The sequence below is a fragment of the Aristolochia californica genome, unplaced genomic scaffold (genome assembly GCF_029961685.1).
Source record: "Aristolochia californica isolate CCGP_79_NKW_82.1479 unplaced genomic scaffold, dmAriCali1.0.hap1 SCAF_8, whole genome shotgun sequence".
NCBI lineage: Eukaryota > Viridiplantae > Streptophyta > Magnoliopsida > Piperales > Aristolochiaceae > Aristolochia > Aristolochia californica.
In genome coordinates, this window is record NW_027182279.1 from 38,182,740 (window position 1) to 38,204,365 (window position 21,626).

Consider the following 21,626-nt stretch of genomic DNA (forward strand, 5'->3'; position numbering starts at 1 on the left):
TTGATTATTTCTTCTTCTGCGATTATTATTTCTCTCTTTAGTATTGAATTAGAGCATCTAATTCATAACATCTTCTACTTCTCTTCCCAAGTCATACAAGAAAGTTCTTCAACATCTAGGCTAGAAAGCATCCATGGAGGAAGAAATGGCATCTATATACAAGAATCAAACTTGACAATTGGTGCCCCCTAACTCCTAATAAAAAGACAATGGGATGCAAGTGAGCATTCACTGTTAAACATAACCTTGATGGTGTAGTGGCCCGACTTAAAGCTCATTTTATGGTATTGATTATTGAGACATTCTTTCATTTGGCCAAACTCAACCCAGTACAAATTTTGCTCTCTAGTTGCCAAATTTAAGTGGACTTTATTTTGACTTAATCTCAAAAATGATTATCTTAATGATGATATTAAGGAGGAGATCTATATGGATCAACCACCTGGTTTTGTGGTTGAGGGGGAGTCTATATGTAAATTACAAAAGTCTTTATATGGGCTCAAACAATTACATAGAGCATGGTTTGAAAATTTTAGCCAAACAATGTTTTGTTTTCGCTTTACTCGATGTATGACGGATCACTCAATATTTGTTAAGCATACTAAAGGGGGTTGTTCTTCTCGTTGTGTATGTTGATGGCATTATTATAATAGGAATTAATTTTGAAAGCATCTGTCAAGTAAAAAAATATCTATGTAAGGAATTCATAATCAAAGACTTGGGACCCTTCAAATATTTCTGTAGCACCGAGGTATTGCAATTCAAGTATGACATTGTTTTGTCACAACAGAAATATGTATTTGATCTTCTTCGTGAAACAGAAATATTGGGATGTTGGCTTATAAATACTCTTATGGACACTAATGTGAAATTATGTGTTGGCTCTAAAAATGATGTTGATGTGGGGACATACCAAAGATTAGTATAAAAGTTAATACACCTCACTATCACTAGACCAGATTTATCTTTTACAGTAAACATGGTTAGCCAGTACATGTATAAACCTCAAGGCTCTCATTAGCAGGCTCTTGAATGAATTATTTGGTATCTAAAGAAATCTCTTGACATGGACTTTTATACAAATGTCATGGATATACTAATATAGAAAGTTTTACAAATGTTGATTGGGTAGGCTACCCATACGATATAAAATCTACTTCTAAATATTACACACTAGTTAAAGGAAATTTAGTGACTTTGAAAAGCAAAAAAAGAAAATTTGGTGGCCCGATCAAGTGCCTAGCCAAAATACATAGTCATGGCACATACAGTAAACAAATTATATGGATTAAATCTCTTCTTATGGAGCGGGGATTCAACAGAGAAACTCCAATGAAGTCACATTGTAATAATGAAGTAGTTGTTGATATTACCCCAATGAAGTCACATTGTAATAATGAAGTAGTTGTTGATATTACCCCTAATCCAAATTTCCATGAGAGCATTAATCATATTACAATGGATTATCACTTTATCAAAGAGAAATTACTGGTATCACAAGCCTTGAGCATGTTTCATCTAAAAGTTGAATAACTAACTTATTTACAAAGGTCGTTATTTCAAGAATATTGGGAAAGAGTGTTAGAAAACGAGGGTAATGGCTTATACCTAATTTTTTGTTATTTTTTTTTGCTTTTTATTTCTTCCCTTAGGTTTAAGGGTATTTATGTAATTTGTCATATTTCTAAGAAATTATAGAGTTCATGCTTATTGCTCCTCTCTTACCCTAAAACTTCTCTCGTCTTCTTCCTCTCCTCCTCTCTTGTTCCTTCTTCTCTTTCTCTCACATATCCGTCTTCCTCTCTAGTATAAAAATTAACTTGTAAATCAAATTCAGCGTCTAGTGCACCAGCATATACCCTGTGAAGTGTCTGCATTTAGGCCTACATGAAGATAAACTAGTGTAGAGAACCCCTGAAAGTACACCCATTTCACCATATTAACAATTTTATCAAATTATTCAGCCAGCTATGTTTTATAGCCCACCCATCCGTCTTCAGAGCAGAATTAGACAAAAGTAATCTAAAAGTTTCGTGTTACTTAATGACTCAAAGCTTGCATTAACCCTAAGCAGCTAAGCTCTTTGATGCAATCTCGTAGACATTCTCAGATAACCCATTGGCTGACATGATCTTCTCCAACTCGGCCTGTATCACAAGTCACAATAAAATTCTTAGGGAAGAAAGAAGTCACACTCAGACAGCTAACAGAAAAAGAAAAAAAAATAGAAGATAAACACTTCCAATCATGTCTATAGTAACATAGTTATGATATTAATTGCACCAGCCTATTGACATTAACCATCCAGTCACTACTCATATCACCCAGATTATTTAATCGTTAACTGTTGTTATTTTCAGCACAATATGAGTTATGATCGATTCAATGCATGGATCTCGTCATGAAATCTCTATGCAAACAAAATTCAGTGCCATGTTTGGTATGATAACATCCACAGTATTGCAAGAAAGGTTACCTTTGCAAGAGCTTGTCGGGTCTCGTCATAGCGCTTCCATCTTGAGAATGCAGATACCATGCGGGAGGCCACCTGGGAAAAGGAAAACATGACATAAATTACAAAATCACATGTCAAAACAATGGAGGATGCTCAAGAGTGTTAATTATCTGACCTGAGGGTTTAGTTTGTCAAGCTGCAACACTAAGTCTCCTAGGAATTTGTAGCCAGAACCATCCTTGGCATGGAAGTTGACAGGTGACCCACAAAATCCTCCAATGAGCGCATAAACCTAAAACAAAGAAATAGTGTGAGAGAGAGGGGGAGAGAGAGAGAGAATTTTGCACGTGAGATACCTTGTTAGGATTGCGCAAGTCAAAAGCAGGATGATTTAAGAGGTTCTGGACATTCTTGACGTTTCCAGGAACGTCTGACATGGCTTGAAGGGTGAACCATTTGTTGACAACCTGAAGAAATGAAATCATCAATAAGAAGAGCCAAAGACGAAAAGTCACCAGAGAGAAGACACAGGAAAAGATAAAAGCCCAAAACCATAGGATAATTTTCGACTGAACAGCTTAATTTTATGTCAGTGCATTGCATGAAAGGATCAAAGCAAGAGATACTTCTACAAAGAATGCAACTATCATTAAATGGACATACTTAGTTGATGTTGACAATGAACACAGAACTTTTTACCACAACAAATGGCAATGCCAAAATGTTGAGGGTGTTCCTAACTCATCGTCTAAACCTTAAAACCTCTCAAAGAAGTATGAGAAATTATTTTCTTATATAATAGCTCACCAAATAATCATGCTCCCACTTCTCATAGAAATCAGATAGGACATCATCACGGACTTTACTGGGCTGTTGCGCTATAGCAGCTAGGGCCGAAAACTGATCCGTCATGTTAGTAGCTGATTTGTACTCACCCATGGTAAGTTCAGTTATATCTGGGTCTTCCAGCAGAGCAAGATATGCTGCATATGCAAAGAGAAAAATTCAGCTAATTAAATATAAATTAAAAGCCAATATGCTCACTACGACTTAAAAGTTTGACATACCAAGAGCAAAATTCTTTAGGGCTCGTCTGGCCATACTCTCATGATCAAACACATAAGATTCTGAACTGCTATTGCTCTTGACCTGAAAGTAGAGAACCAGTGTTAAAGTAGCAGGACAGATGCAATTTAAGAAATTTGATCTCTTACAGGAGTTATAAAGATGGACCTTTTAGAAAAAATTAATTCATACAATGTAATTATTTAGAGAGGTCAACATAGTAAAGTTGAAGAATCCTGTACACCTGAGGGATGTCGACTGATGTATCAGTAGGCAATTAGAACTGATACAGTGAACTATAAATGATGCCAACATGTATGCATAATAACTATATTTGAAAGCGGTCTTGGAATATGATGAAGAATGCAGCAAAACTTAAAATGAAAAATCTAAGAACTCTTCACTAAGGGTGGCCAGGAGATCATTTCAATGCCATGTTTCTTAGGCGTGGCTGTTGCATGTTTCATGTGATACCCAAGTTGACAGTCAAATCATACGTGCATCAGCCAAATGAAGGAAGACATGCAAAAAACAAGAATAGCCACTTGGAAGCTTACTCAATTCTGTCACTAGTCACTTGCATCCTAAAGTAGCATGAGAAATTTTAAAATTATAAAAAGAGGAACTCACTGTTGCCAAAAATTCTTGTTTTAGTTGAAGAGCAAGCTGCTTTCTGATGAATGTCCGTACGGCATGAACAGCATCTGGATCTGCAATTGGCATCATGTCCATGATCTCCCCCTCACCAGGTAGTGTCAGTGCCTTTGCAATAAATTCCTGCCAAGCAAACAAGTTCAACTGACTTTGATAAATAGAGAATAACAGAATACATTCACTGTGAAATTTGTATAAGAAAAAGAGCAGTAATAAAAGACAGCAAAAATAAGAGATATATATTGAAGGGCTATTCATTACTTTGTCCAAGTTAGAATCACAGAGGATGCTTTTCAACCCATCCACAAATTTTGGGTTCAAAGTCAATTCTCTGTTTTCTTGGAAATCAGTAACAAGGTTCAGCATCAGTTTCCTTGCCAATAGTTGTCCTGCCTCCCAACTGCATTAGAAAATAGCACACAATATGATTTTCCAGTTCAAAGAAAAGCAAAATCATTTTTGATAAATCTAAATTAAACTTCAAATGAGAAAATAGAAAAGAAGCCAGTATATGAGAGAATATACCGATTGAATTCATCTGAATCGTAGGCAAGAAGGAAAAATAAATCGCTCTCAGTAAGATCAGAATCAAGACGTATAGGAGCACTGAAACCCCTCAATATAGAAGGTATAGGCCGCTCGAATATATCAGGAAATACAAATTCTTCGTCCTTCTGCTCGTTCAAAAAAATATACAAAATAAGATATCAGACTACCATAAACTCAATAGTCAAAAAAATCATGAAAAAATGAAAAAAAAGAAAAACCTAACCTTAGTAACTCGAAGAACTGTAGTGGAGACAGGCTGACCATCAACAGTCACGATTTCAAGTAAACCATTATGATATACTGACGTGAGAGGAATGTCTTCTCCATTTGAATTGAGGAGGCCAACTGCCACAGGTATAAACATGGGCTCTTTCACTGGTTGACCAGGTGTTGATGGGACCTCTTGGCTGTGAGAAACCTCATAGAGATTAACCAATATAGAGAACACAAACACAAACTAGCAAACTACTTCAAAATTCAATCATCATGAAATACTTGGGAAAGTGAATATTCCAAGATGAACAGTTTGTAAAAGTTATAAGCTTAATAACTATTTGTTCGGGGGGTCATACACCATACAAAATAATATGGCTCCTTAGTGACTAGGCTCAAAAAATAGATCAAACCTCCCATTTCAATCATCTTATCCCTTCTGATTGAAATGTTTTGGCATGTATGTTTGGCCAGCAATCAAAAATCTAGAAGCCATAAACTCCCAAGTTCAGATAGAATACAACTTATGGGGGCGACATTATGCTATAAACAAACTGCAGAAGACGTTATTCTCAGGTAAATGATAAACTGTCACCAACCTATGACAGTATAAGCAAAGCCCCCAAAATTGTTGCAGAAGTCCCAAACCCACAACAAACATTTCAATAGCACAAAGCAAATAAATTATAGTTGACAGCTCCTTTACCTGAACTTCAAGGAAAAAGTCCGGGCCTCAGGGTTGTATGAGGAGGTAACCATCACCTTGGGTGTTCCAGCTTGGGAGTACCTACCAAATGAAACACCAAACATTAATTTCTTGAAAACTCAATGGAATGTTGACCTTTTTCTTGCCTATTGCTTCCTCTTTCCACTTCAGTGAGCATTTATCATTACTAACTAGTTAGTTATAACTATAGACAATAAATGAAATTAATTTAAAGAAATACCATAGTAAAAAATTTTCAAAATCTGCACCATTCGCATCTCTCATTGCAGCAAAAAAATCTTCACAGGTTACTGCCTGACTATCATGCCTTTTGAAATAGAGATCCATACCCTGAAAAACGGAACAATTATTTACCATTAAAAAAATGACCAATAAAGAGAAGCTAACCCACAAATGACTTTACTTTAGCCTGCCATGGAATATAATTCCACAAGAGAGAGAAAGAGAGAGAGGCCCTCGGAAATACTTCCAGCAATTTAATACCAACAGTTAGTTAGAATTAAACATAAGGTGGATCTGATTTGAAAATTCTGAGTCAAAAAATCTTCTTTTTACCTTCCGGAAACCAGCACCTCCAAGCAAAGTTTTGTACATTCTGACAACTTCTGCTCCCTGTTAGGAAAGGTAGTCTTACTCAAGTATTGAAAGGAAATAGCTCAAAATTAATGATTCTACCCTATAAAAAAAATGACAATGCATCAACAAAATAGAGGAGCTAGTACCTTCTCATACACCTGTTATCAACAAGTTAACAAACAAATAAAAGCAACTCCATCAGACATTCACAAAAGAGAATTAAAGAGCAAATATCATGGAAAAAGGGATAAAAAAAAAAGAATAGAACTGAAACATACCGTCACTGCAAATTACAGTTCGAGGAGGTCACAAAGCAAGGATAAAGAAACATAGTTGCACAACAAACAATGTCAAAACATATCATCCATTAAACTTATTCTCTTTAAGGAAACAGAAAAAAACAAAATGTAGAGAAGAAATCCACCTGTATAGAAGTTGTCCATCTGTCAAAAAATAAAAACGCAAAAGGGCATCATTATATAGAACTTAAGTTCCATAACGCGGTTAAAATAAAAAATGGCCACAGCAGAAGATACATGCCTTAATGTATGAATGAGGCCGAACGGGGTGAGCCATGGGACCAGCATCCTAGAACATCATTAAGAATAACAGTGATATTTGAATGTATCACACATGTATTGAAATAATTAAGAAAGAAAGGAAGTGTCATGTAAGCAGCGACTTCAAAGCCAAACTCATGAATTTTTCAATAGAGAAAGTTAACTTTTATAAGCCATTCAAAAAAAATAAAAAATAAAAAAATTAAGAAGTTAACTTTTATGATGGTCTAGTCACAACCAAAACAGACAACTGACAACCTCATGCCTTTACTATATTTTTTGTGATGGAGGTTCCTCTTCTTCCAAGTTAAAATTAGAAAAGAAGGGAAATAGCAAATGTTTTCTTGAGCTTTCATTTTCAATTCTCCCATTGGCAGGAGTTATAGTAAGGGCAACATGATTTCCTAAGTGATATACATAATCGCATGAGACTCAAGAGCACTCCCTGATTACTTACAAAATCCATATTCTGACACAGAGCACATAGAAAAATAGGTATGTATGAGGTGAAAATTAGTGACCTGAGGGAACTGATAATTCCTAAGTCTTGAGACATCAGCTATGCGCTTAACAGTACGGCTGCCCATGTCAGATGAAAACTCCTGCATTGAAACATAGAGATGAGGGTTATCAGACAAAGAATCCACAGCCGTACACATAAGAGAAGTAGAAATATGAGTTTTGATGTATAGGTTAGAATAGAAACATAATATTTATCACCTGATCTCTGAAGACTGTAAGACCTTCCTTCAGGCTAAGCTGGAACCAGTCACGACATGTCACTCTGCAAGTATCAGTGAGAAAGGATAGTAGGAAATGAATCAGTGAGGTCCAAACAATGGAAGATTGAATGAATGGACATGGAAGCTAAGTCAAGTTAACCTGTTGCCAGTCCAATTGTGGAAGTACTGAAAACAAAAGCCAATAAGCAGCACACAGTGAGAAAGAAAACTATCCAAAAACTTAAATAAGCAAATAAAAACTAGAAGAAAAAACTAGAGTGAGATACCTCATGACCAATTACTCCCAATATTGAAGCATAATCTGCATCCGTAGCAGTTTCAGGGGATGCCAACACAAGCTTGGAGTTGAATATCTGTCCAGAAAATCAGAGTACAGACTGTAAATGAGGTACTCTGCCTATAGTAGGAAGAAATGAACTTAAGTTCAAAAATTTACAAAAAAAACATACATTTAGACTTTTGTTTTCCATTGCACCCCTGGAGAATAACCAACAAAACAATTAAGCAACCAATCCGTAACACTAAATAATGTTCAATCAATAATTTGTTACGATTTCTTAATGATATATATATATATGGAGAGAGAGCTATAGCAGACAAACAGAGACAGAAAAAGAGAAAGAGACAGACAGACATACAGACAGACAGACAGACAAACGGAAAAAGAGAGAGAGAGAGAGAGAGAGAGAGAAGTGTCAATGAGTCCACTGTCAAAAAGAGTTACTTGCATCAAATCATGAAGGAGAAGATCAGGATATGTTTTGTAGCTTTTTAAAGATGGTGCACACTACTGGAAGCAAATCAACATTGGGAAAAAAATAGGGTTTCTTTAGAAGGGAAAAATGCATGTACAGAAGTTTTCTCTACATGTACAAGTGAACGCATGTTTCCCTTATATCTTTTTGAGTAATGACCATAGATTTTTCCCTTATACAAATAAGATAAGTGATATTAAAGATGCCATATTTCCCCTCACCCAAATTACACAGCCTTACATGTTAAAGTCTGGAACAGCAACAATGTTGAAGAGATCAAGATCATATTCCAGGCCAAAAACCTGTCATGGGAAGCAACAAAGAAACACTTAGAACCTATGAATGACAAAAACTTGACTCATGTTGTAACATAAAAGAATAATTACCTCCTCATCCCATTTCATAGCCGCCTTTAGGGAATACATAGCATGGGCTGTCTTGGGTAAGTCTTGTGAAGGGGTCCAGATCCTGAGCGCCACTTTCCGCCCTGAACGAGTAATAAAAGAATCATCCCTGCTTTCTAGTTGTCCAGCAACTAATGCAAATAAGTAGCTTGGTTTCTTAAACGGATCCTCCCAAACAGCGTAATGCTTGCCGCCCTATACCAAGAAAAAGGAAGACTGTTACCCCCTAGTGCTTCGAATAAGATTCATGAAGTACTTGTCTATAGCCTTTCAGAACCTAACTCAGTTGATATCAGTAAAGTCAAACAAAGTGGTTTCCAATAGGTCAATTTACTGATCTAGCAAACTTAAGTAACAAGTAAAAGAAGTGAGTGTGCGGTAATAGAAACAACTCGAACTTGGATGATTATCCAGTGAACTAATTTACCAGCTAGCACAGTCTAATATTTATAGTTCTCTTAGATATTAAGAAAATCACTTCTTTAGCTACATGGGAAAAAATGAAAATTTTCCATAAGAAATCTAACAAGCTTTATTCTGTAATCAGCAGAGCCAGCAATAATAAGCTCATAAAAATCAAACAGTGTAAAACATGAATGCCAGAATAAATATCTTAACTACCTCCATCCCCCCGCTCTCTATGATATTTCCATTAGAAAGCAACACTGGATATAGAGACTTATCAGCTTCAATCCGGCAGGTGTATTTTGCCATGACATCAGGACGATCCTGAAATAAATACAACATCAGAAATATCAACTGTGTTGTACTCAGCTGACTTTAAACAAAGATCCCAAGAATTATAAATTCCATGCCAAATTCTGATTCAAAAAACATAACTAGTTATCAAGGATATATGCAACCTGATAATAAGTGATTTTCCGGAAACCTTCCGCCTCACATTGTGTACAGAAGTTCCCTGAGGACTTGTAGAGACCCTGCATTAAGCCCAGCACTTGTTGAATATAAATGAATAAGATGCTGAACATATGCAAAAACAATAGTATTTAGTGGGTAAATGGTTCACCTCCAAAGAGGTGTTGTTCTGTGGATATATCTCTGTACAGATTTCCAATGTGAATGGACCCACCGGTGGTGACAGAAGCGTCAGATGGCGCAAGTCAACCTTGTACTCTTCTTTCTGGAGCACCAAAGTACGATAAGCATCACAAGATATTTTTAAAGCACTGGAGACACTGAAGAGAATTCAATACTATTCTAGTATCAAGAAAAGACACCAAAATATCCAACATTATATTCTATACCATCATTCTTACTGTCCACTGCAAATGGTACATGTACAGGGTTCTTGGACACACCATTTGAACATTTAAGTATATAAAAACCAAGAAACACAGTGGTGACTCACATCATCCAAACCCCAATCAAGCCGAAGGATGGGCTCTGGTAGCAGTAAACTTAAAGAGTAAAACCACTGATACTTATTCTATTAAATTATCTCTTCTGTCACTCAAGACCAACCTTCAGCTCCGTGCCATTAACTTTAATTGAGAGTAGCTTGAGGTCTTGCCCATCCAGGACCAATGAAGGTGAAATACCTGCTCCAAGACAATACTTCACTCAAAAATATTATAAATGAAAGTTAAAGGAGATGAGAATTTTCAAAATACAAAGAAATAATTATATAAAAACATTTTTTTTTTTCATTTTCAGTCTGCTTGCAACTTTTTACTGATTAAAATGAGGCCTGAAGCCCCAAGACCTCACATCAACAGAATATGGATAATTACATTATGATTTAAAGATCAGGAAAGAATTGTATAAGATGATATATTTTTTTTTTTAAATGAAGATGATATATTTGTAACATTCAGCAATGAGTAATGTACCATCAACTCTAGGAATAACAGTTATTTTTGAAGAAACAATTGTCTTGTCCTCGCCAAGGCAAAATTTCAAATCCAACTGCAGAAAAAAAAAATGTTACTTTTTGACTGTTCAAAGACATCTTTGATATCTACTAGCAAAATAGCAAAAAGAACAAAAATATATGGCACCACTTTACCGTATCAAAATAATAATCAGGCTTCTTGTAATCCTTCAGAAAGATCTCCTTTGGAGTATTCATCTTGGACCCCTCAAGATTAGGTGAAACGGGTTGTGTTGCTACTGAGGAAATCAGCCTCCTATTAGTTTGCTTGCTCCTCTATGACCAAAATTTCAGAAAGCGATCTTATTAGGATTCACAATAGCTAATTCTGTTGGTTAAAATTTAATCAATGTTCCCAACCCAAGGAGGGTTCCATTAATAATAAACACATAAAATCTTTTTTTTTTTTAAAAAAAACACATAGAACCTTTATCGTCTCTATGAGTCCTAAGACTGAAATAGCCAACTAACTAGAGCTGGGAAAAGGCTTAATTATGAAGTATCCATATGTCCAACAATCCAAAATAAGAAACTATTTTTAGAATTTGTAGGAGAAAAGAGATTAAAGATATTGGGGTTTAAAGACCCCACTACCTTATTTATAACTTGAACAACATTAAAAATTACATCCGTATCCTTGCTTCCCATAAAGCATAAGAAATCATTTTCAACACGAGAAAACTTTCCTATAAACTAAACTAAACAAACCCTTAATTTTATCTTCTAACAGGCCTCCTCAAGCTAGAACAAATAGCTTCAATTTGTTAGAAAACGTGTCTCTCAACTTCCATTTTAAGCATAAAAAAGAAATAAAAATTTGGTCTTCAAAATATTAGCAATCTTGTGGCTTCTACGATCTTCAGCTTTTGAACTTGCACTTTGCATATATATTTTTCTCCATCCCCACATAAATTTGAGATTTCACAAGAGAGACAGGTAGTAGAGAAAATTCAAAGAATATAAAATTTTATGTGAAGATCAGTATTGACATAAGTGTGAAACAGAGTAAAGAAAAGTGCATAACAATAAGAGATCGCAAAGGTAGAACCACCAAAATTATAACATAAAAAACAACCAAAGAATTGACCACTAAGTTGACCAGTAGAAGAAATCAAACTGATATTGTTATGTAAATGAAAGCCCAAAATTTATGTTTGGAGAGTAACACTTCCAACACACAAAGTTGAAAAACCAAGCAGACACCGTGTCGAAGACTCGGCAAATTTTTTTATTTGAAAAACAAAAAAACTCCAATATCCCTGCAGCAGTAATAGAGAGCCCAGACTTGGTGTTAGGTGGGTGCCACTTCCAGCACAAGAAGCTCAAGGAAAATAAAAGAAGCTAGATTACATTAGCAATCATAAGCAGAATGCAGTTTTAACAATAGTTGGTTGTCTGGCAAACTATCAGTAAGAGATAAAAGGAGAATGTGGTCTTGAAAATCATATAAAAGCATATTTGCATGTTTTCTTAAAAATCAGATGACTGAAGCTCTAGCTAAAGAAGCTGGTGTCTAATAACTTCAACAAGTAACTAGATAGGGACTTGCAGCCTTAGGGCTTGTGCGCTAGCTTGACCTTGGGGGCCCGCTGGCTTGTCACGTGTTTCTATTTATGGTTCCTATGGAGCTACATTGCAACAAATCTTCTTTTTCTGCTTTAAACATCCAAAACGCATTCAACTAGCATGCTATTTTGTTAAGCACCTAGCCAATACTACCCAAAAGACCGGCTTGTTAGGAGCGGAAGACATAGGTACTTAACCCGGGACCATAACATCACACCCCGCCCGCCCGAGCCGACGACCACGGCGGCATTAACACAGCAACGTGACCGGGTCAGGGGTCACGCCAGGGGCTTGCGGTCCACCTGCGCACGCGGCCGCTGGGACTCGAAGTCAGGACGTAGCGCCTGCTCTGATACCAAAAGTTAAGCACCTAGCCAATACTACCCAAAAGACCGGCCTGTTAGGAGCGGAAGACATAGGTACTTAACCCAGGACCATAACATATTTACAAGGAATTTTGTCAGATCCAAGATGGGGATAACAGATTTAAGAACTTACTGAAGACTGTGAAAACCAATTTCTCCTCCAATTTTTAACCTGCATTAGGTTAAGAACAAGACAAAATGTTAAATTTTGAAGCTCATCTAAGTCAAAATAAGGCATGATATCCAGAAATCAGAATACTTAACAAAAGATGTAGAGAGAGAACAAGATACTTGAAAGAAAATGTGTATACCTCCCTATTTACGTGCAACTGGTTCCTGTAGAAATTTTTAGCTGGATAATGTCTAAGGCTACAAGCACCTCCAGAATGCACCTGTGGCCAGACAAAAATCATTTACTGAGCAACTGATTCCACTCTAGTGATTATTAAGCTTTGAATTGAAATATTTCCAACAATCCTCCAGAAAGTGAAAGAGTGCATTGGAAAAAAAAAATACAACTGATAAGAAAATACTCATAAAACAGACTGACTTTGTACTTATCGACAGTGACACAAAAAAAATAAAAAAAATACCAAGTTACAAATTACATCACACAGTGCAGATTGAAAACAATAGATATGGCATAAAAATCAATCGAAACTAATTCAGAGACTAGATAACTGAAATTTATTTTGAAGAGTGGAAGAGAAAACTCAACAGACACAATTTAATATCAACACAAAGACAAATGACCCCCCTTACCACATAATGCATGATAAAGACTAGTTATCACCCCCCCCCAATTAACACAAAAGTGTATAAGAAAGATTTTTTATCTTTTTCAAACACTTCAAAACCACCTAAGTTGTCACAAGAAAGATGGCCAATGTTATAAACTAATAATGCAGATTTGCCACGCAACAAGCAACAGAACATAAGCATTTGGAAACAATATTACAGTGGCATATGAAGGATCCAACTTCCACCAACAGATCAAATGACGCAAACTTCAAACAAGAAAACATGAGATTAAATAATACAACTGCAAAGGAAGTACAAGCGACCAACACGCAACCACATTAAGACTCGGATCACACAAATACACAATCCATAGCTAGGATAAGAAAAGAAACCAATGTAAAGAACTTTATGAAATGAAGTAAGCATGAATAATCACATGGATAGATGAGATTAAGCTCAAAAAGCCCATCTTTGAGACAACCGATCCCTTGTATGGCAGAATCAACCGAGCCATGTCTGCCAAAATAACCTGACGGATTGGAAAACCAATTATTTAAGAAAAATACAGTATATATATATATATCAGAAAAAGGTGTTAAAAAATCATTTTAGAAATAATGGTAAAAAATCTATAAAAAAAAACACGATTTTGATAGAAATACAGTGAAAATAACCGAAGTAGTAATATCAAATCCCTTAAAAGAATAAAACCTCCTAAATCAGCCGACAGAAAACTCAACCAACTCAAAGATTAAAAACTCGATATATCCGTATATAAATATAAACAACTGCATAAAAATACTCTAATCGATAGAGACCTGGCCGAAAATAAAATGCTTCCAAAGCATGCGGCAGAAAGAGAGACATACAGAACCCCGCTCTCAAGTTAGAAAACCAAGCCAAGAGACAAATGCACCACAGCCGGAACAAAAGCAAACACATACCAAGACTGTACAATCTCAAACAAAAGCCAAAAACCGCATCGGAAAACAAATAACAGCAAAAAATAGAACTCAATGATCCAAATAACCAAACAGGGCAAGAAGGCCTACTCGAGTCGTAACAATATATGGATAATTCGAATTATGGTCGAGAAAAAAAAGCAGAGATAAGAAACGAGAAAACGATCGTCCCACGAGGCAGTGAATTACGATATCACTTTAAGAGATGGATTGCAGTAAAAATTATCAGAGAACCTGTGATCAATCTGAGAAGGGCAGAAACAGAAGAGGAAGCGAACAAAGGAGGCCGTCGAAATTTACAAGAAGAGAAAGCCCAGTGAGAGACTTATAAAAGCAGTCTGAATCTGTGCAATGACGCATTTGCCCTTAGAATATACGCTACTGATATAGCAGTCAATTACGGATATACCCCTAACATTTTGCTTATTTAGCTTAGACGAGGAGTGGTAATTCTACTGCGCCCATGTAGATAAAATCTTTAACCATACATGAAATTACGCATTTACCCACATACCTCTTACTACCCGATTGATTATTATTCGTTGGGCGGGAGAGAATGAGAGGCAACTGAGAAGGATTTTCGAGGAAGAGGTGACGGACGGAGGAAGGATAGCGGGAGGCGAGAATGGAAGGGAATGAAAGGCGTCGCTTGGAATGAGAGACGACTTAGAGCGACAGAGACTTTCTTTTTCGTGGAAGAAGTTGAGCTCCAGTGAATGGCGACGGCGATGGAAGCATTGGGCAGTAAGGAATAAGAGGTGAGGGGTGGTGAAGGCTAGGAAGAGGTGAATGACAAAACGGCAAACAACGAATGGCGACGGCGATGGATAGCATAGGTGAAGTGAGGAGACGGAAGCCATGGGTTAGGTGAAGATGAAGACAAAATGAGAGCGAATGAGGGGGGGATTCGCCTTCGCCGTTGATCAAAATTCAACAGTCGAAAGTTCTTGTGTCGTATTTTTCGCACAAAACTGGATTCCATACGCAATCATCTCGCCCTCTCTCAATCTCAAACTGGATTTTAAGTAAGATTTTTCAGCCAAGGGGCAGAAATATTGTATGAAATTTTTTTTAATAAGTATTTAATAATTGATATTATAATACTTTCAAAACAAGGTAATTTTGTATTTGAGGTTTTATTTTACTAAAAAATTATCGGATAAGTATAGTAATGTATGAAGTTAATTATTAATTTCTATTTATTTTCTTGGGAAATATAGTAATAAATTTATTTAATTTTATTTGGAATTTTCTAAAAAATTCATGTAATTTCCTATTAAGTCACTAATTTTCTAATTTTTTTTGGTAAATAAATTTTCATCAAGTGGCACTAACGAGGCCAAAATATAAATAATAAAAAAATCCTATTAGTAGAAAAATCCCATTTAGGGTTTTTCTTTTTTTTTAGTCCTTTATTATACTTCACATAAAAATTTTAAATATAAAATTAATTTTCAAAAGACCAAAAAAAATAGTATACCCTAAACTCGTAACGGTATTTTTAGGCATGGCAATCTAAAAAAAATATTTCTTTCCTATAAAAAAAGAATCCTATGATTTAAATTTTCATTTATATTTCGTCCCTCAATAAGTCTAGTCATACATGTATTTGGCCAAAAATATTCGACGAACTTTCAAGATAGATTCATAAGACAGTAAAAGTGTATATGGTGACACTCCGACTTTTTAGGGCACAATGCTTGACTCTTTCACCAGCAAGTATCACAAACAAGTAAGGAATGTGTAGGTAATGCCTTTCAACTCTTTTGTACCATGAATCCACAAAAAATTATATTCTTATTCTCATTTTTATTTATTAAACTAAAAGACTCAAATGTAATATAGGGGGTAATTTTGTAATTTTATTGGCTAATTGCTTCCTTGGTGGGGATAGATGTCTATTTACTTATCAATGTGTGTCCTACAAATGTTCAAATTTTTCATTTTATTTTTTATTTTTTCTAATGGGAGATTTGGAGGGTGTTTTTGTAAATTCATTTGTAGCTATTTTTGAAGCTTATAATATATGAATGTCCTATATTAAGATTTGGAGTTGGCCCATGTCAATTAAAGGGAGATCTAGAGGGCATTTTTGTAAATTCATCTACAATGTATTCATCAAAATATCTAGTCTCTACAAGATATTTTTTCTAGCTCTATTTCGTATTGGCCTCAAAAAATGTCCATAGTCACTATATGATTCAAATACATAATAATCTCCGATCAAAGGCAATCTTTAAGATTTGGAACTGACCCATGGTTTGGTCTATGATTTGAATTGAACCAAAATAAATAAAATGGCTCAAGGGAGATAGGATAATTCCTAAATTACATGTAAAAAAAGCCTTCAAAATTGTATTAATATAATAAAACAACTTATTAACTAATGGGTTGCAACAAAATTATGATAAAGATGATTTTATTTCATTTTTTTAAATATTCTATTATAAATAATAAAAGTTCTTCCGATAATGATCACTCGTGCTTATTATTAGATTCGGTGTTAGAGCTAGACAAAATTGGAGGAAGGGGCGAGTGGGTTCGTTAATGAAGGGACAAAAAATTACTCCAATTTTCACAATATTTGAGGGTGTGCTCACCCCCTTCCTCCCCTTGCCCCGCTTCTATTTAGCTCTGACGAAATATTGTTTTTCGATCTTATCAAGAAAAGACTTATTCATTGACATAATTGGATAACGATAATTTTATTTTATAAATAATAGCCACTTTAAAAAAAAATGATTTTATTTCTCAAAATTTCTGCCATTAAAATAGAGGCATATAGACCAGGTTGCATAGCTCTAGTGTCATGATTTCCTAAGACTTTACAACCATTTATATGAGGTTAACTTCTTCCCAAAATTTACATCTTGTAGTTGGTTGATTTGCAGGACTAATGGCCATTTCCACTAAATAATGTCTTTACTTGATGTTCTTTAAGGGTCTGTTTGGAACCCCCGGGGAAAAGAAAAGAACAAAAAATGAGAATTTGACCATTATTATTTCCAAAAATAATTAATGAAAAGGAGAATTTGATCATTATCTCATTTTTACTAACTATTTTTGGGAATAATAATGATCAAATTCTCATTTTTTTTTTTTTTTCTTTTCTAAGGGTTCCAAACAAACCCTAAGAGGTGCTTACCAATTTGGAGCCAATGACTTTCATGAACGCAGATATAGAGAAATAAATCAAACAGAAGAACAAAAAGGCTCACAGTTTGAATTTATTAAGAAGCAGATTGTTGTGAGTCATACTCACAAGAGTGAATACATTAAAACTACATCTCATATCAGTCGACTGAAACTGGTTGCATGTTTTCAGCTTCCTTCCTCAGTTCTTCAAATAGTACAGATGACAGGTACCTCTCTCCAAAACTAGGATGAATGGTCTGAAAAACTCAAAATACAAGACTCTGTTAGTGGTTTTTGGATCTGTTAATGGGTTAGAAAGATTCAGGCATGGGCAGATTTTCATACCACAATAAGTTTGCCATTATTCTCTGGTCTTCTTGCTAGCCTGAGGGCTGCGACTGTGTTGGCCCCTGAAGAAATACCCACCATAAGTCCCTCTTTCAGTGCCAACTCTCTTGCCATATTGACTGAATCCTCACTGGTCACCTGCCCAACACCATGAGCTTTGCCTTCAATTGCTTTGCAAAAATCGATACAACGAGGGTAAATTAATTCACTTGCAACAAAATAAAACAGAGATTTCCACTTGCCTCAAGAACTTCTTCCATTACATCCATGTCCAAAATTTTTGGCTTGAACCCGACGCCGTTGCCAGTAATGTGGTGTGGTCCTAATCCAAATAATCTCAGTTGTTTTCATTCAAACTTCTAGTTGGCTTAAAAGGAAGATATCACTTGAAAAGTAAGGAGCATTCTAATCAAACTTCCATCTAGTGTTACAGTATCTCTTTCATAACAACAAAGCCTATTGGGATGCTAAAATACAAGGTCTTGTGCAAGGATCAAGCAGTGAGAAATGAAGAGTTTACCTGGTTTGCCGCCATTGAGTACATTGCTTTCTGCAGGCTCAAGCCCATAAATCTAACAAAAGGCAGATAAACTTGCTATGAAGATGAATTAAATAAGAGTGTTTCAAGCAGCATCAAGGGTACTAGCAAGTCAAATTTTGATTAAATGAGTACCTTCACATTAGGGTTCTTGGATTTGAGATACCTCCCTACACCAGAGACAGTGCCTCCACTTCCTATTCCCATCACAAAGATGTCAACTTGTCCAAGAGTGTCTTCCCATATCTCAGGACCAGTTGTCTCAAAATGGACCTGTTTTTTGCTTTCTTGATCAGATGCAGCAAGCGACTAAAAGAAATTTGAAGTTTTTATGGATTGACACTCAAGGTATTGCACATGTCTCTCAGTCAAATAAATCATCTATTTGATTCGACTCAGTTTGACTCAACTGGCCTTGAAGAGTAAATTTGAAAATGTTCTGCTCCCCACATTAAGTGAATATTGTAGAAGTAAAAATTATAAAAAAGAAAGAAGAAAACTACATCCAGTTTACCTGAGAGTTAGCTGGATTTTCGAACTGTTGAAGCATGAAGGCATCAGGGATTGTCTCCAAAAGCTCACTTGCCTTCTTCACTGTTCCTCCCATACCTTTTGCAGGATCTGTGAGAATCAGCTCTGCTCCAAAGGCTCTCATGGTGACTCTTCTTTCCAGGCTGGTGTAGGAAGGCATGGTCAATATGAGCCTGTAACCTTTCAGGGCAGCCATGAATGATAGGCCAATGCCCATATTACCAGAAGTGGGCTCAATCAGAACTGTCTGTTACAAGAAAGAGTCATCAGACAAAACCAATGGAATACTACACTGACTAAAACAACTTCATGCATCCGTGATAAAACTCTCAGCATTCTCTCTTAAAGGTGCTGCGCAGTCTTTAATATAGTTTCTCATTCACGCAGCTATTATCTGCAATCAATTCTTTCTAGCCAAAGATCCCTGTTTAGCGGCAGTACCCTGGTTTCGGGTACAGCACATCCTGGCTCTCTTTTACAGCAATGAAGACTCTCCTGTCTCCATTAACGGATGGGAAATTCATAATTAGGAGTACGAACTCTTCAGCCCGTCTGAAGGGGATAGAGTGGTGTGGATGCGGCGGATTCAATTTAATGCACTGGATCCGGATCGGATCTTGATCTTCAGACACTCATAGTTAAATCCAAAGTTTTGGGTGTCAAATACAAGCTAAATCTAGATCTTTCAGCGCTTAAAAAGGGTGGAGATTGGCAACTGATGTGAATCCCAATCATCAAAACCAGGGCTTCCTTCCCAGTGGTGATCAGTTGGTACCACCGAATGCGGATGCAATCAGAATCCGGATTAGGTTCTCTCAGTGAAGTGGTCCCGCCGACATGGTAAAAGATTCGGATATCCGGATACCCGAAAGTGTCTGAAAGCAACTCACCTTGCCCGGACTTATCAGATTCTTCTTCTCAGCATCTTCAATCATGGCAAGCGCTGGCCTGTGACCACACAAAGAAAAATTATCCTTTTTTTTTGTTTTTGGTCTTAAAAATTTTAAAACAATTTTCAAATTCAAATTCAATTTGATATATAATATTGGGAATTATTGATAACCAGTGAGTCCATCAGTCGAGAAGATAATATATTCAAAGATTGAGAATGGAGATCACTCTATAGGAATCTAATAGGAATAGAAGGGAAAGAGGAAATGAACCTGTCCTTGATGCTGGAGCAAGGTTGCATGAATTCCAGCTTGGCTGCAACATTAGCTCCGCAGCCTTCTGTAACTTTGTTGAGATAAACCAGAGGAGTTCTACCGATCAGCTGCAAAAAGTTTGAAAAATATGTTAGAACGTTCGTCGATTCAGTTTTTTAATCTTGATCTGAAGAACTAGTTAAAAAAGAATCATCGAAAGGGGAAGACACCAAGAAACAATTTGAAGAACCCATAGAACTTAAAAAGATTGCAGAAGGCAACAGAGAAAACAATTATCAACAGAGGATTCTTGTAATACGAGAACTTTACAAAACTCGAACTAAGAACCACCCGTTTTTGGTCGTCTAACAAGGATCAAATGATAAGGAGCTTACCTGAGAAACATCCTTCTTGACATTAACCGGAGATTGCTGAGGATAAACAGATGGCTGAGAGGCAAAGCAGCTGCTCTGGAGAAGAGAGTTGTAAGCATTTGCTCCTCTCTTGATTATTAAGCTCGGAAGCTTGGCCATTCTGTGCATCCTCCCTCTCTCCGTCGGGCTCTACGCAGCGTCACCTCTCATTTGCCATTTATAGGATTTCGAGCAGAGGGTGGTGGAGACTGCTCACGTACGCTAGAGCCAGCCGGTGGCTTTGAGCGAAGCTGAGTGCAGGCTAGGAATTTTTAACATTTTCCAGAAGCAGGTGCACTTTGAACGTGGAAAGTTCGGGGCAATTCCACTTTCCACAAGTGGAATCTATTTTCCGTTCTATTTTCCCCCTTGTTCTTTCTTTTTATTCTTCTTTTTGTTTTTTATTATTATTTATTTTTATAAATGAATTATTTTTACCATTGATATTAGAAATTTTTTTATTGATAAAATTTAACATATTATTGTAATTATATGTATCTAAGTGGGGTATATTTCCTAGTAGGTAATTTCCACATTTTCTTTGGCTTTGGCTTTGGCTTTGGCTTTGGCTCAAGTGCATGCAAAAAGAGCTGGGTGGCGACCTGTCAAATCAAAGTAAACGAAACGGAATTTGGATTTTCGTTCCAGCCGCCCTAAACAACAGATACCAAGTTCCATGAACTTGAAGACACACACGTGAATCTATATTAAGGGTTCCTTCGGTATCCGTAGATCTGGAGTCGATTTTAGATCCCGGGGAGGGGGGCGACAGGTCCATGTCGGGGCCGTAACCCATTTCCCTCTGCGTCGTCTCGGTGACGGGGGGCGAAGGTCCTTGTCGGCGCCGTAATCCCTTTCTCTTTCCGTCGTCTCGGTGAAAAAACCGTAACAATCAGAGATACCTCCCATCTCTCAGGCGCTAATATGATTTTGCGTATGTGAAATCATAAAGTGAAAAAAAAAACTTTTTCCGTAAACTCTCCTTCCTTTGGCTTTTAAAGAAATTGAAAACATATTTTAGTAGAAATAAGTTTTTATGGACTATTAGTATCTTATTTTTTTATAAACAAGTATTTGATAATTGATGTTGTAATACTTTAGCATGAGGTAATTTTCATTGCAATTTTGTGTTTGATATTTTATTTAATTAAAAATTTATCGATAAGTATAGTAATATATTATATTGATTATTAATTTTTATTTATTTCCTTATAAGAAAGAATAAGAGGTCCATTTAACTTTCCTAATAAAATTTTAAAATATTTCTTGTAATTTTATAATAAGTCACTA

General features: G+C 36.1%; 2 protein-coding genes across 2 annotated transcripts; both read right to left on the reverse strand.

Annotated features, from left to right (window-relative positions):
* Positions 1-1,904: 1,904 nt before the first annotated feature.
* Positions 1,905-13,793, reverse strand: LOC137938606 (puromycin-sensitive aminopeptidase). Its single transcript, XM_068783565.1, has 33 exons — positions 13,701-13,793; positions 12,835-12,915; positions 12,657-12,695; positions 10,728-10,868; positions 10,552-10,627; positions 10,184-10,260; positions 9,729-9,842; positions 9,565-9,639; positions 9,323-9,430; positions 8,684-8,896; positions 8,538-8,599; positions 7,992-8,019; positions 7,809-7,895; positions 7,682-7,707; positions 7,520-7,583; positions 7,321-7,401; positions 6,780-6,827; positions 6,664-6,682; positions 6,518-6,522; positions 6,386-6,397; positions 6,219-6,275; positions 5,884-5,993; positions 5,643-5,723; positions 4,947-5,130; positions 4,700-4,848; positions 4,436-4,574; positions 4,151-4,297; positions 3,523-3,604; positions 3,263-3,438; positions 2,812-2,922; positions 2,631-2,747; positions 2,477-2,548; positions 1,905-2,147 (listed from the first exon to the last, which is right to left on the reverse strand). The coding sequence occupies exons 1-33, from the start codon at positions 13,776-13,778 to the stop codon at positions 2,067-2,069; spliced, it is 2,940 nt and encodes a 979-aa protein (XP_068639666.1). The 5' UTR covers positions 13,779-13,793; the 3' UTR covers positions 1,905-2,066.
* A 3,644-nt stretch (positions 13,794-17,437) lies between these two features.
* LOC137938600 (bifunctional L-3-cyanoalanine synthase/cysteine synthase 2, mitochondrial) lies at positions 17,438-20,496 on the reverse strand. Its single transcript, XM_068783560.1, has 9 exons — positions 20,319-20,496; positions 19,942-20,051; positions 19,669-19,726; positions 18,762-19,025; positions 18,383-18,520; positions 18,230-18,281; positions 17,952-18,031; positions 17,707-17,847; positions 17,438-17,618 (listed from the first exon to the last, which is right to left on the reverse strand). The coding sequence occupies exons 1-9, from the start codon at positions 20,463-20,465 to the stop codon at positions 17,520-17,522; spliced, it is 1,089 nt and encodes a 362-aa protein (XP_068639661.1). The 5' UTR covers positions 20,466-20,496; the 3' UTR covers positions 17,438-17,519.
* Positions 20,497-21,626: the final 1,130 nt, after the last annotated feature.

What these genes read in the sequence shown, in the direction of transcription:
- LOC137938606 (XM_068783565.1), bottom strand. Translation starts at nt 13,778, where the DNA reads ATGGCTCGGTTGATTCTGCCATACAAGGGATCGGTTGTCTCAAAGATG. An exon ending in GGAATTATCAGTTCCCTCAG is followed by an intron (nt 6,828 to 7,320) that starts GTCACTAATTTT and finishes ATGATGTTCTAG; the next exon opens with GATGCTGGTCCCATGGCTCA. An exon ending in AGTGGGAGCATGATTATTTG is followed by an intron (nt 2,923 to 3,262) that starts GTGAGCTATTAT and finishes TCATTTCTTCAG; the next exon opens with GTTGTCAACAAATGGTTCAC.
- LOC137938600 (XM_068783560.1), bottom strand. Translation starts at nt 20,465, where the DNA reads ATGCACAGAATGGCCAAGCTTCCGAGCTTAATAATCAAGAGAGGAGCA. An exon ending in AAAATCCAGCTAACTCTCAG is followed by an intron (nt 18,521 to 18,761) that starts GTAAACTGGATG and finishes AGCAAAAAACAG; the next exon opens with GTCCATTTTGAGACAACTGG. An exon ending in ACTCAATGGCGGCAAACCAG is followed by an intron (nt 18,032 to 18,229) that starts GTAAACTCTTCA and finishes TATTTGGATTAG; the next exon opens with GACCACACCACATTACTGGC.